We start from the raw sequence: 14,394 nt of genomic DNA on the forward strand, positions 1-14,394 counted from the left end.
AAAGTAATATATATATCCATGATATCTTATATTAAATTCATAATTCATATCAGAACTGTTTGTGATGTTTCATTATATTCATTATTTCGTGATATATTTTTTCTATTTAATTTTATTGGTTTCTAAAATTTTGTCCAAGAGCTAAACTCAAATTTAATACACAAACTCATAAATTGTGTTAAATTTGAGTAAATCTAGAAGAATTTTGAGAAAACGAAATAAGAAGGAGAAGATGAAAAAGAATAAGAAGCAGTAAAAGATGAGAAGGAAGAGGAGAAATAGTTTTAATTTGTGCAGGACAATGAGTTTAAATACACCTTAATTCACTCATAAATGAACTGAAATTACATAACAATTGCGATATAATTAACTCAGAAATGAACAGAAATTTACTGTATGATTGCGACACATAAACTTAGTTTAAAAATAAGCACACAAATAAGACTGAATCATGAACAAAAACACATCTAAAATCAATTTTGGATCAGGCAACGTCATTAATATGTTTCTCTTTCTTTTTTGTTTGATATTTTCTTCTATTTTTCTTGGTTTTATTCATTTCAAGAGATTAAATCAAAAAGAATTTTGAGAAAATGAAATAAGAAGGTGAAGATGAAGAAGAAAAAGATAAAAAAAAAAAAAAGAAGAAGATGAAGAAGCAGTAGAAGATGAAGAGAAAGAGGAGAAATAATTTTTGAATTGTGCATGACAACGAGTCCAAATGCACCTTAATTCACTCAAAAATGAACTGAGATTACATAATGAATTGCTACACAATTAACTAAAAAATGAGCTGAAATTACATAACAATTGTGACATAATTAACTCTGATCGAAAAAATCACACAAACAAGATTGAATCATAAACAAAAACACATTGAAAATTAATTTTGGGACTGATAACATCATCAACTTGGCAAAAATTTAACAATAACAATAACAATAATAACGATAACAATAACGACAATATGTATAAGAAGAAGATGATGATAACGATAACGATGATAATCATGATGATGATGATGATGATAGAGGAGGAGAAAAAAAAGGAAGAAGATGAAGAAATTCAAATGAGAAAAGAAAGAGGATGAGATAGTAGTGTTGTTGGTGATGACAATAACAAAAGAAAAAGAAGAAGAAGAAACGACGACAAGCGCACGTAAATTTAAAATATTTGGTTGGACTTGGTTAGAGATATTACTTGAATGTAGAGGTTTATTATAAAGCAATAAATAGATAAAAATCTCAATACAAGAAATTGTAAAACTATTGTTTTAGTTGTTTCTAATATTTGTACTCAATTCAATTCTAATTTTATTTTTACTATTTAAAATATTTTATTTAATTACTTTTTAGTTAAAAAATGATATTTTATTAAAAATATTTTTTAGTATATTAGTTTTTCTAATATTAAAAAATTAATTTTTTTATCAATATCAGTTAATATTTTAAATTAGTTTTTTTTTTTATTATTAAAATTTAAAATTTAGTATTAGAATTTGTTGGTTAAATATTGATTAAAAATAAAAAAATTAATTACCTAGTATTGTTCATATCATTTTACCCCTTAATTTTTCTGTTACTTTTTCTTTCAAATTATTATATCAATAGCAACTAATACGTCACCACAATTATTTTATTTATTTATTTATTTTTACCAAAGATAAGAGACTCGAACCCGCAACCTCTTAATTGAGTATGGGAAAATTATGCCATTTGAGCTATTACTCATTGGCCACCACAATTATTTTATTGTCGTTACTAAAAAGAGATATAAAATAAAAAATATTGTATTAAAAAAATTGTAACTTAAAAAAAAAAAGGATGGAACAAGATGTTTATAATAAAAATAAGACATTGCAAATTTTATAGACAAAATTAAGATGTTGCATAAAGCTTTGAATTTTTTAAAAAAAATATTACTTTACTTATTATTAATTCAAAAAGATTAATTTTCAATATTTTTTCTTAGTCCAGTTATATCGGCTATGTAACATTATTATGGATTTTTAAATGAGAATAATCACATTTACGAAGAAATTCTGATAGTGCATTTTCTTTTACCTAATTTATAGTAATGGCATAGTGGGAGAAAAATTATTGTTAAAAAATAAGTAACTTTTTTTAGATAATTAATTATGACAATATAATTTGAAAAATGAGAAGGTATAAAAAGATGAATATATATTGTTGTAGTTCAGAAAATAATAATTTTGCGATGATGAAATCTCTCCTAATAATATATGAAGTATAGATATTTTATTGAGTTATTGTATTTACATGTCGAATACATTTTAAATACGATATTTGTTCGACATGTGTACTTTTTATGTCTAAATATATAAATAATAAAAAAAATTTTGGATACATTTAAACACAATAAATATTATCATGTATCAACTTATTCAACTTTATTTTTAATTAATATATATTATTAAAATAAAAATTATTTTAAATATTTTATATAATTAAATAAAAATATTTAAAATAATTAAAAATTTTATATTTTAATATCAATAAAATATTAAAATATTATTATAATTTATATAAAAAATATTTTATATTATATATATATATATATATCGTATTCTTATTGTATCTTATAAAATTTGAAATTCGTGTGTTTATATATCTTATATCAATATAAATATCCGTGTAATAACATAGCTCCTAACAGAAAAAAGAACGGTGTTTGGGGAGCCAAGAATACTAATTTTGTTTTATAACAACTTATGTATTATTTAATAGAATTTAATTTGAATATACTATTATTATAAAATAATTTTATATGTGTATCTAATAATATAATATTATATTATTATTTTTAATATTAATTATATAAATATCATTTAAAAAAATATTAAATATTTTATATTATATATCAAAATTAAATTATATTTAATAAAAAACAGTTGTTTAATACTGTATCTATGTTATACAATAATAAAAATAACAATAAACAGTGCTAGTTATTTTATTATCCGTCACCTATTAAACTTAGTTAAAAGTCCATTTATCAATGGATATGTGGAACAATTCCACATAATGTTTTCAAGTAACATAAATAACACAGCGTAATTTAGTAAAAAACAAAATCTGAAATTATTTATAGTTATCAAATAATTATTGCAAAGAAATACAACCCAATGAACTATGAAATTTCGCTTTTTAATTTTAATATGGAAGTAAAGTTTGGGTTGGACGCGGTTATGAAAAAGGGGTGCTTGATCTATGTGTGTGTGGTGTCAGCACACCACAAATTGGATTATGCCCCATAGCTTTTCGGACAGTTCGAGTTGTAGATGATAAAACGGACCGTGTGTGTTGTAGTTCCCGCCCACGTGTCGCGCGCAGATGTCTCTCCACAACGGTGCCCTTATACCTAATATTATCCTCATGTTGTGTCAACACCCACCATCTGTTTTCACTTTTATCTTTTCACCAAAGAACACCCACTTTTTCTTCTTCTTCCTTTCTGCTGGTTCTTGGTTTGCATGGTGGAATAAATGAAGGAAACCAAATGAAGAAGCCGAACAAGATGAAGAAGAAGACGAAATCTGAGACTCTTCTACGATATGCACACTTTTATATATACAATATCCCTAAATTGGACCCACTGATTAAGGAGTGCTGATTCAAATTAAATTTAAAAAACACTACTCGGACTGTGCGACTTCATTTTTAGATTTAAACAAAAATTCATACATACACATATATATATATATATAAAACGCATGGTCTGATTTGCATGCTGTGAAATTCAAATTTCAGCAATTGCCAAATCGGACCCTCCGACTTGTTGGCCAAATTTTTTCAACAAAAAACTCTCGGACCGTGCGAGTTCTAACCCCTGCAAATCACATAAAGCTGTCTCACCTTTTGGTGTAGTACGCTCTGTTTCCATATCCACGCATATCACACTCATGGGTTCCATAACGTAAAAATTGAGCCATGAAATTTAACCAATTTTAAATACTGGCGTGCATATCAGCATATTGTCATATTTAAGGATATTTGTATAATATTTTAGAGTATTTGAGAATATTTTAGATGATTTTAGAATGTTTTAAAATATTTTAAAAAGTCTTAAAAGATTTTAGAAAGTTTTATAAGACTCTAGAAGGTAATATACTATTTTAAAAGAATATAGATAATTAGATATATCTAAAAATATGAAGAGTAGTATATAATAATTTAAAAATATTTAAAAAAATATGATAGGTTAGATATTTGTAATAAAAATTCTGAACACTCGATCTAGACCGTTAATTAGATTTAATCTTAACCTTTATTAAAGAGGTGGATGGCTAATTGGCTATAAATAGAGGTGAGAATTTAAGTTATGGGTGTGTGACTTATTTATAACAAACATTTGAATAATAAAGTGTTTTTTTCGCTTTCTTTCTTCTAAGTTCGTAGCCTTCTTACTAAATATTGAGAATTAGACTAACTTTATCTTAACTCAAAATATTAAATAAATCCAAGTATCAGCCCGATAATATTAAAGTCTGTACAAGGTCGTAATAATATATATGTAATTGCTAATCATAAAAAAATTTATTTTGTTTTTTAAATTGTATTGCAAATTAGTCAATATATATTTTTAATAAATATTTTATATTTTAATATATATTTTATACGAAATAATTGAATTAATAACTTTTATTGTATATCTAAAAAGAAAAAAAAAACACACATTTTTCTTGGCAAGGGAGGTGTTGGGAAGAATCATCACATATAATGGCATGCATGGTCCATGTCATTAGACTAACTGTCTGTCACTATCAGCATTTGTTCAAACTTTCAATTATAAATCAGTAACAAAGAGCTTATACAATTAGGCAGAAAGCCAGAAATTGCATTCTAATTCCTAAGGTTTGTTTGAAATGAAAAAGTTCAGATCGGGATATTTGATAAAGACAGGGAACAACACTGTTTTCATAGGGGGCAAGTCCTCGTGATTCTCAATGCTAATGCGAAATATTCATTCATTAGTTAAAGAGCTTTACACATAACAAAATGCAAAATGATATGTATATTCCAACTTAATTATATCAAGACATCAATGTATGGAATACTTAAACGATAGACTTTTTAAGAATATGTACAGAAAGAAAGAAGACTACTCTTATTTGCCACTCAATAAACTTGCTTCCTGTGTTGAAACATTAGCTTTTTCTGAATAATCTTGCCATGATTTATTTGTCGTTACAATCATGTGAACATAAGAAGAGCGAGAAGAAGTAACTTCTTAGCTATTGATTTAAAATTAGCATTTTTTCTCGTAATAATATTACGAGAATATAATTTTTTTAAAATTACAGTTTATTTTATTCTGACAGTATAGATTATATTTGGTACAAAAAATTTATAAAATTAAACTACTTTTATAAAAAAAAGTGATAGATTGACAAAAGTCTCTAGCTAAGAAGATCAATGTATCTGTAAATAAAAAATCAAATAATAAGATTTTTAGTTATTATTTTTATATAAAAAAATCTAATTTTTTTATTAATAATTAATTTTAATATTCGTTATCTAAAATTTAAAATAACTTAACATGTATACTTTTACATTTAATTAAGTGTTAAGTCTGTTGCACAAATAAAAATAATTAATTTTTATACTTGCTATTTAAAAATATTATTTTTTCTCTCTATGTATATAAAAATATAATTAATATTAGCATAAAAAATTTATACTGATAGTTATAAAATTAACTCAAAATTATTTTTTTTAAACAGTTGAATCTTGATTCTAACTTTTAATTATAACATTAGTATTCTCTCTAAATTATATGTAATAAATATTTAAAAGAAGAAAAATGAAAATATAAATTAAAAAGATAAGCGGTGAATATAAACCCCGAATAGTTAGTAAATAATTAACTAATAAATTAATTATTATTAAAAAAAATTAGAAAATTAAATTTGATAAGTTAAAAGTGTATAAATAATTAAAATATAAATTTTAACAATAATTTTAAAAACTTTGATCCAAAATTTGGTTAAACAAACCAAATCGATTGAATTAGGCCCAAACTAAGCCTATGGCCTAGCATATAAAACACTAAAGCAAACTTTTTTCCTTTTCATTTCAAGGAAACACATTGAGGAAGAGAGAGCTCCATGCCAAGAACACTCAAACCCTTGATTTAATTTCATTTTCACGTAACTTTCAATTCAGAGTTCCGATTGACGAGCCGTCAGTGGCCATGTATTTGTCTCAGAGTCCTCTTCATTTTTATCCAAACAAAATGATAAGAGACTCTGCATATTGTGCCCAATTTCTTTTCCCCTTTCTGAATTCGCGTTTTAGTGTGAGTATTGAGTGATTTTGGAGATTTTGATGATTCAGGAGTACTCTAACGGTGGATAATTGTTGGATTTTATCCAATTAATTCGTGGATAAGGTAAGAAATTATTACTTTCTTTCTAATTTGTCAATTTCATGATATTAGGGTATTGAAGATTTGTATGTATATGGAATTATATGACATTAGGATGTATATATGTGAAAGTGAAGTCAAACTGGCGAAGCGGTATACTTGAATTAGAGTTTTTGGTGGTTGGAACCTATAGCTCTTGATTTGGAACCTTGGAGGCTTGAATTGAGGTGTTTGAACTTAGGGAGAAATTGGTCAAGGTATGGTTTAGATTTCTCGTATTTAATATATAATGTCTTGTGAAAATTTAGGTTAGATGACCATAGGATAGGTTGAAAAGATTAAGTGTGTTAAATGCTTAGTGTTTGTGATAATGAATGATAATATGGTTTGAGCATGTGTTAGTGTTTATTGATTATGTTGGAAATAGAATGATAAATGATGATGTAATGATGTTTGATGAATTGGTGATCATGAAGGTGTATATATAGGATGGTATGTTGATGATTGTTGGCAAGCTTGTGAAGTTTATGTTGAGGTTCAATTGATTGAGGTAGGTTGTGGAGGTTTTGGCTTTTAAATTGGTATATTATTGTGTTGGATATGTGTAAAGGAAGTGGGAATTGAGTTTGGTTTTTATGAAAATTGAGGTTTGAGTCTTTTTGCATAAAGTTAGTTTTTGGCTGAATTTCGGCGAGACATAACTCAGCTTCTTGACTCTCAAATTGCTTCAAATCTATTTTATAGGAAAATTGGGTCCGTGAAGTTTACGCTGTTCGAAGAACGAAAGAAAAATGATTTAAAACGAAAAAATTATGTGCGTCGAAAGTTTGGGTTCCAAAACTAAAATTCTGTAGCTTTTCAGACTTAATTAAATTTTTGATAAAACGTACGCCCACGTGTACGCATGACCTGGGGTTTTTGTGTACGCGAAATCCCTCATTCGCGACCAGTCGTTTCTGCCTGGTGCGCGTGCGTACGCGAGAAGGGCAATGCGTACGCGTGACCTCTATTTTCAATAAATAGGATTTTTGTGTTTTAAACATAATTTTAAACCTCTAAACCCCTATTTTCATTCTTTTAGCCCCTAAAAATTAGTTTTAAGTGTAGTAATGAGATTAAGCTATGGAAAGGAAGGTTACTTGGAAGTAAAGGAAGGTATAGAGTAACTGAATTAAGATGTTAATGATGAGATTGGGGTTGACTGTGTGTGGCCGAAATGGTCGAGATGTGTGTGTGGCCAAAATGGTTGAGATGGCAAGGTCTGAGTGCGATCTCGCTTGGTGTTAACTTGAAAATATATTCGGATAGCAAGTTGAGGACGGAAGTTCCCTCTCTTGTCATGATGGAGATGTGGGGAAAGTGGAAAGGCATTCTCCTTCATATTTTTTCTCCCACATTTTTCTCTGGTTGCAAGGTGAAAAGGCACACTCATTCGATGTGAAAAGACACTCTCCTTCGTATATCCTCCAGGAGAAGGTGGAAAGGCACACTCCTTCTATGTGGATAGGCACTCTCCTTCGTTTATGATCCTCCTGGAGATGCGCAACCTAGAGACCAATGTCTGGGTTTACTACCAAATGTGTCGGGTTCTGGCAAAGTAACCGACACGTGAGCTCACGGCCAGTAGAATAGACATACATCATATGCATATGTGTGCTTTGTTTGAATGTAAAATAATTGGGGTTGCCTATGTGATTATCATGCTTATCTGCTATCCTTGCTACATGCATTACTTGTACTTTACTTGTACTTGCTATGTCTGCCTTGTTTGCCTGTGTTGTTCTATTGGTGATTTTGGAGGATTGTGGAGGAAGGGGAAATGGTTAATGGTTTTAGTTAGAATTTGGTTAAGATCAAGAACCTTAGTGGACCACCCTGATCATGGCTTTCGTCTTTAAATCCATTGAGTTTTATAATCTGAGTGTCGGCATTCTAGGATTGCCTCTGGCATTCTCAGGACCTTATATCTTATGTGTGTGACACCTTTACCATGCTGAGAACCTCTGGTTCTCAATTCATATTGTGTTGTTATTTTTCAGATGTAGATTGAGAGGCTTCTCGGTAGGCGTCTGGAGTTCTGCAATGAAGTATTTTTTGGGATGTTATTTGGGTGTATATTTGTATATAATCTCATGTATTTAACTCTCCGACAACTTATTTTACTTTTGTACCTCTCAGGGGTTTATGGAGAATTAGGGTTTTATTTATGTATTTTGGGCTTCGGGTTATGTATATACGCATCTAAATATTCTCCGGCCAGCCTTAGATTCGCAGGCTGAGTTAGGAGCTTGTTATTTTGTACTTTTGACCCTCTATTCCTACTTTCTGTTTATTATACTTATGAATCTTAGTTTTCTTCGCACGCAACTTTTAAGTATCTAAAAGTTTTATGTTGAATAATGCTAATTGATCTTAATTATACTATAATAATTATATTCAATTAATTGATATACATAATATTAAATTGTATGATACTTAAATATCTAATCAAATCAATTAGTTGATATAATTAATCTATCGTAATCAATTGTATTTAATGAGTTAAAAGAAATAAATCAGGAAATACTTTTAAAAGTATGCCACGTTAATTTTATCATTAAGTGCAAAAATTCGATTTTTATACAGTAGAATAGATAGATAGAATAGTAAATTAGTAAAGAGGAGAGGAGAATTTATAAATTTTGGATGAAAAGATTTGATTCTAATTATAATAAAAAATAATACGTGGCATATTTTAGTCGTAAAATTAGATATATATAATAGATAATAGATTTGAATAATCATAAAGTGAGTTTTATAAATAATTAGGTCGTGAATAATGGTCGCATTTTCATTTTTCTTTGAGCAGTATTTTTTTTTATCAAACATTTCAGGCTATAAATATAAAAACATAAATAATGAATGAAGAATGTTAGGAATTAGGATGCTAGTATTTCTAGTGAGAAAAAAAAAGTTGATTAGTATTAATTTAAATACAAAGTAAATATAAAAAAAATAAGGTGTGGTTGGTTAGTATTTTTATTTTTGGAAATTTGTTAAAAAAGAAAGAGAAAATACGAGATGAAAATAAAATCTAAAATTTCATTGTTTTCACTAATTTTTTTTTGTAAAATTAAAAAAAAAATATTAAAAAAAAAAACAAACCAAGCAAGCGCTAACATTTTTAGTTTTAATGTTATGGATTTTGTTTTTGGTATAATATCATCATCATCATAAATTCATAATACTATATAGAATTTAATATTTTTTAGGTTATGGAAAATTTATTTTTTATTTTATAGAAGAGTTGATTTTTTTTTAATTAAAGATCGATAAATACAATTGACATATAGTAGATATTAGTTTTCATGGATTTTAGGGCCTGTTGGTCATGGTTTTGTTATTTGGGGCCTAATTAGTTGGATCTCTTAGAAAAAGTTTTGATCCGAAAGCCCGTTTCATTTTTAGGGCACAACACAGTTGGAAGCGCGGCGCTACAGCACGCTAGCACTCTATATATAAACGCAGTGTCTCATCTGAGAAACTTGCCTCACTTTGCTGAGAGCTGCGCATCTAATAATCATTCCACATTGAAATCTGCTCCTTCTCGCTCTCTTTAGGTGCGTTATCAATTTTCGTCAATTAAATTTATGTGCATTTGACATTGTGGATCTTAATTAATTTACTACGGAGGATATTACAATTCACGTCGCCTTTCTTGTTACTTTGATGGATCTGTTACAGTTATGTCATGTTAGATATGCGTTTATGGATTAATTCGTCTTCTATGGTTGAGTTAGGTTAAGATGTCTCACAGGAAGTTCGAGCACCCGAGACACGGTTCTCTTGGCTTTCTTCCAAGGAAGCGAGCTTCTCGTCATCGTGGAAAAGGTTATATGCGTCTTTGTGTTTGGTTTTCCTGTTTGAGCTAGTTAGTGAAATTAGCTGAAGTATTTAACCGATATGTGTGAAAGAGATGTTAGGAAATGATATAACCTTCTACAGTTACATGTTTTTGAACGGTTCCTATTTTTTGTTTTAAAAGTTAAAAGGTTTATGGCATGTGCATTTGTTGATTCATAATCATTGAATTGCCATTTCATGTTGATGAGTGAAATTGCTTCCAGAAAGAACTGATTAGTTTATCAAGGCTGGAGTCTTTGAAACGGCCCTTCTATCCAAATTCCTCTGTGGGGATTTTTTGGAACGGAACACATAAAGGAGCCAGAGAATTGGCATAGATTTTGCCATAGGCCTTTGGTATGGAAGCATTTCTTCGTCATTGCATGGAGTTGCTGATATGATTATTGTGTTGCAATGTGTAGTTGGAAACACTTTCTTTTATCGTATTTGAGGTTATATCTCCTGTGAACTATATACATTTGCACATATATATTTTCTATTTTTATTTCTAAAATATATTTTTTTCCAATGTTCAAATTAAATATGATTTTCTAATTTCTAATATTGATATTTATATGAGGGAATATGCTGCATTACCGTGAGTTCATGTTTATTTATATGCATTTGTAGCGAATATCAAATATATTTGACCAACTTTATATTTGAGCTGGCTAAAAGTAAGCTTTTATAGTTACATAGTTACAGTAGTAACCAAGAACTTTATATCGGTCATCAAGCTAAATTCATTTTTAATGAATTACTTAGATTCCAACCTTAAGAGCTGGTATAGATTTCCAGGACTTAACTGTATGGATTCATTTTTTTCTTCTCTCCAGGCATTTGATATGTATGGATATTTAATTCTCCATGCTAATATATTTTGCAGGCTTTAAGTTCTGTGATATTTGTTCTTTGTGTGCATTAGAAATTTTGATTGCTCCTATTATTGAAAAAGCATTTAGTAGTTAATATAAACGAGTCAATATCAAATGATTTTTTTCTACTAAGACTGATTCATATCTGCTTCTAGGGTTTTAAACAATTTTTATACGTTATTATTTATAATTAATATTTAAGCATTTGTAGAATATGTTGATTACCTTGTTCACTTAAAACATCTTGCAATGGATTGTTAGCTCTCTTGCCCAAGGTAAGTAACTAATGGTACTTCCACCTCACTCTTTTGAGCAAAGGTGTTTCAGGCTATATTTATTTTGTCTCTTTCTTGTTTCACCTTTACATGAACCTCCTTTGCAATCAGAGAGGACTTTTAGTTCAAATATATATCTGTAATTTTTTAATGTCTGAATGTTTTATATCCGAAATTTCTGTTGTTTTTCCTGAAGTGCACTGATCCTATGTAATTTTTCACCTGGTTGATGTGGATTGGGTTTCAATGTGTTTTATTCGATCCCCCTTACCAAATTATCTTTTTGGTACTGCAGTGAAGGCTTTCCCAAAAGATGATCCTACTAAACCTTGCAGACTTACTGCCTTCCTGGGTTACAAGGCTGGAATGACACACATTGTTAGAGAAGTTGAAAAGCCTGGATCAAGTAAGCATGTTATTTTGTTTATGGCTGTAAGTGGTATCATGATAGCTTCTAGTTAATAATTATGATAACATGATACTATAGCGAGTGCTCTTGTTAACTATATTGACTAGCTATGGTATTTTGCAGTTATGTAACTTAACATAATTTTCTCAGTCAATATAAAATCTTTATATAGTCCACAAACTATTTTTTGTTTAAATAATTTGTTTGAACTTAAATACCATAAACAACTATTTGTGAGCTATATCATTTTAGAACAATATGTTAGTTTTCTTTGCTGGCACTTGTAAACATGAATTAAATTTCAATAATATCGCCTTGTTTGATTATGTTTAATTACTAGGTATCTGTATCTGGTGTGGAAAATATTTGGGATGCCTTTTATAATCTTGATATCCCTGCTTTTATAATCTACTCTTAATTATCACCATATGATCATTTTATGTGGATCTAGTATTTTGTTTACCAACTGTGCTTTATCTCTCTCTCTCTCTCTTTGTATTATGGATCGTATTCTATGTAATTACAGAGCTTCATAAGAAGGAGACATGTGAGGCTGTTACCATCATTGAGACCCCTCCATTGGTGGTTGTTGGAGTTGTAGGATATGTGAAGACACCCCGCGGTCTTCGCACTTTGAATACTGTTTGGGCTCAGCATTTAAGTGAGGAAGTCAAGAGGCGATTTTACAAGAACTGGTGCAAATCCAAAAAGAAAGCATTTAACAAGTATTCAAAAAAGTATGAAACTGAGGAGGGAAAGAAAGATATTGAATCCCAACTTGAGAAATTGAAAAAATATGCAACTGTCATTCGCATTCTGGCTCATACACAGGTAAGTCAATTAATTCTATTTTTCTGATTTCTTGCAGCTTCTCATGTAAACGTTTGATACATTTGGGAAATTTGTGAGAGGTGTCCAGTAAAGCTGAGCGAGTCATACATATACAATGCCTTTGTGGCACTATTCAACCATGACTCAGTAACCCATACATCTTTCTTATGTAGCTTACTTTTGATGGTGTCTTTGCCATATGGTGAATAACTCTTCTTAATTAAATAAGTAGTATTTGTTTATGATGTCAGGTTTGTTTGTGTTATCTAAAGGATCTCTCTTTTATCTTAAATGATTTACAAGCCTCTCCTTCTATGCTCTGACGCTATGTGTTTATGTATTTTTTGGTTTAATGAAGATAAGGAAGTTGAAGGGTCTTAAGCAGAAGAAGGCACATTTGATGGAGATCCAAGTCAATGGTGGGACTATTGCACAGAAAGTGGACTATGCTTATGGCTTCTTTGAGAAGCAAATCCCAGTTGATGCTGTTTTCCAAAAAGATGAGATGATAGACATCATTGGTGTGACCAAGGGTAAAGGTTATGAAGGTGTTGTAACTAGATGGGGTGTCACTCGCCTTCCACGCAAGACACACAGGGGTCTAAGGAAGGTTGCTTGTATTGGTGCTTGGCACCCTGCTCGTGTTTCTTTCACAGTTGCTAGGGCTGGGCAGAATGGATATCATCACCGAACTGAGTTGAATAAAAAGATCTACAAGCTTGGCAAGTCAGGTCAAGAATCACATACTGCCATCACCGAATTTGACAGGACGGAGAAGGAGATTACCCCCATGGGTGGTTTTCCTCATTATGGTGTGGTAAAGGATGATTACATTATGGTCAGGGGATGCTGTGTTGGACCTAAAAAGCGGGTTCTGACTCTTCGTCAATCACTATTGAAGCAGACCTCTCGTGTGGCTCTTGAGGACATCAAGCTCAAGTTCATCGACACCTCTTCCAAGTTTGGACATGGGCGTTTCCAGACCACTCAAGAGAAGCAGAAGTTTTTCGGTCGCTTGAAGGCCTGATTCGTTGCTGTTGTAGTATTTTTTCTGTTTGTTATATTTATATGATCTATCAGAACATCGGTAGTCCAAAATTAAAATACTAAAAATGGGGCACTTTTTACAGTGATGTCTTGACTTGGAACACTAGTTTTTTTTTTAAGTTTTGTCAGAATTAGTTCCGGTTTTGCATGGCTTATAATTAAAATATTAAATTATTTCGAATTATTTGTTCTATTTTATCTTTATTTTGAGAAGTTTTTGTTTATTTTATAAGCTCTGAAAAAGTTTCAAAAATAATTATGGGTAATTTGATTTAATTTATTTTTTTGTTTAAAATAAGTATCTTCTTGTTAATGAAATAGATGATCAATTCTTAAAATGACTTGCCAAGGAGAATGAAAAGAAAATTAGACAATTGGTTACTAAATGTAATCTTGTATATATTTATTTTATTTAATGGAATTTGTTTATATAGCATTATAATCTTGTTAATTATTTAATATTTTATTAATTCTTTTCGTTAATAAAAATGAATAATTTATTATTATTATTATTATTATTATTATTATGGTGTTTCATTTTTATTTGTTACAAAAAATTGAGGTGATATTGAAATCAATTAGGAGTGAGTCAACTAGAGTTAATTAGTTGAAAATTTATTTAAAACAAAATTATTATTCTAATCTTTTGAATTGTAAAACTAAAAATGATGTCTGTTATTAAAAAAAA

The 14,394-nt window shown here is 29.3% G+C and overlaps 1 protein-coding gene across 2 annotated transcripts; it reads left to right on the plus strand.

Moving 5' to 3' along the window:
• Positions 1-9,734: 9,734 nt before the first annotated feature.
• On the plus strand, positions 9,735-13,887 carry LOC112734498 (large ribosomal subunit protein uL3). 2 transcript variants are annotated; one of them, XM_025783846.3, is made up of 5 exons: positions 9,735-9,986; positions 10,167-10,257; positions 11,715-11,825; positions 12,355-12,659; positions 13,018-13,887. In XM_025783846.3, the coding sequence occupies exons 2-5, from the start codon at positions 10,173-10,175 to the stop codon at positions 13,684-13,686; spliced, it is 1,170 nt and encodes a 389-aa protein (XP_025639631.1). In that variant the 5' UTR covers positions 9,735-9,986; positions 10,167-10,172; the 3' UTR covers positions 13,687-13,887. The 2 variants fall into 2 exon arrangements, with proteins under 2 accessions (XP_025639631.1, XP_025639632.1); XM_025783847.3 differs by having other exon boundaries at positions 9,914-9,986; positions 10,167-10,626.
• Positions 13,888-14,394: the final 507 nt, after the last annotated feature.

The sequence above is a fragment of the Arachis hypogaea genome, chromosome 3 (assembly GCF_003086295.3).
Source record: "Arachis hypogaea cultivar Tifrunner chromosome 3, arahy.Tifrunner.gnm2.J5K5, whole genome shotgun sequence".
NCBI classification, from domain to species: Eukaryota; Viridiplantae; Streptophyta; class Magnoliopsida; order Fabales; family Fabaceae; genus Arachis; species Arachis hypogaea.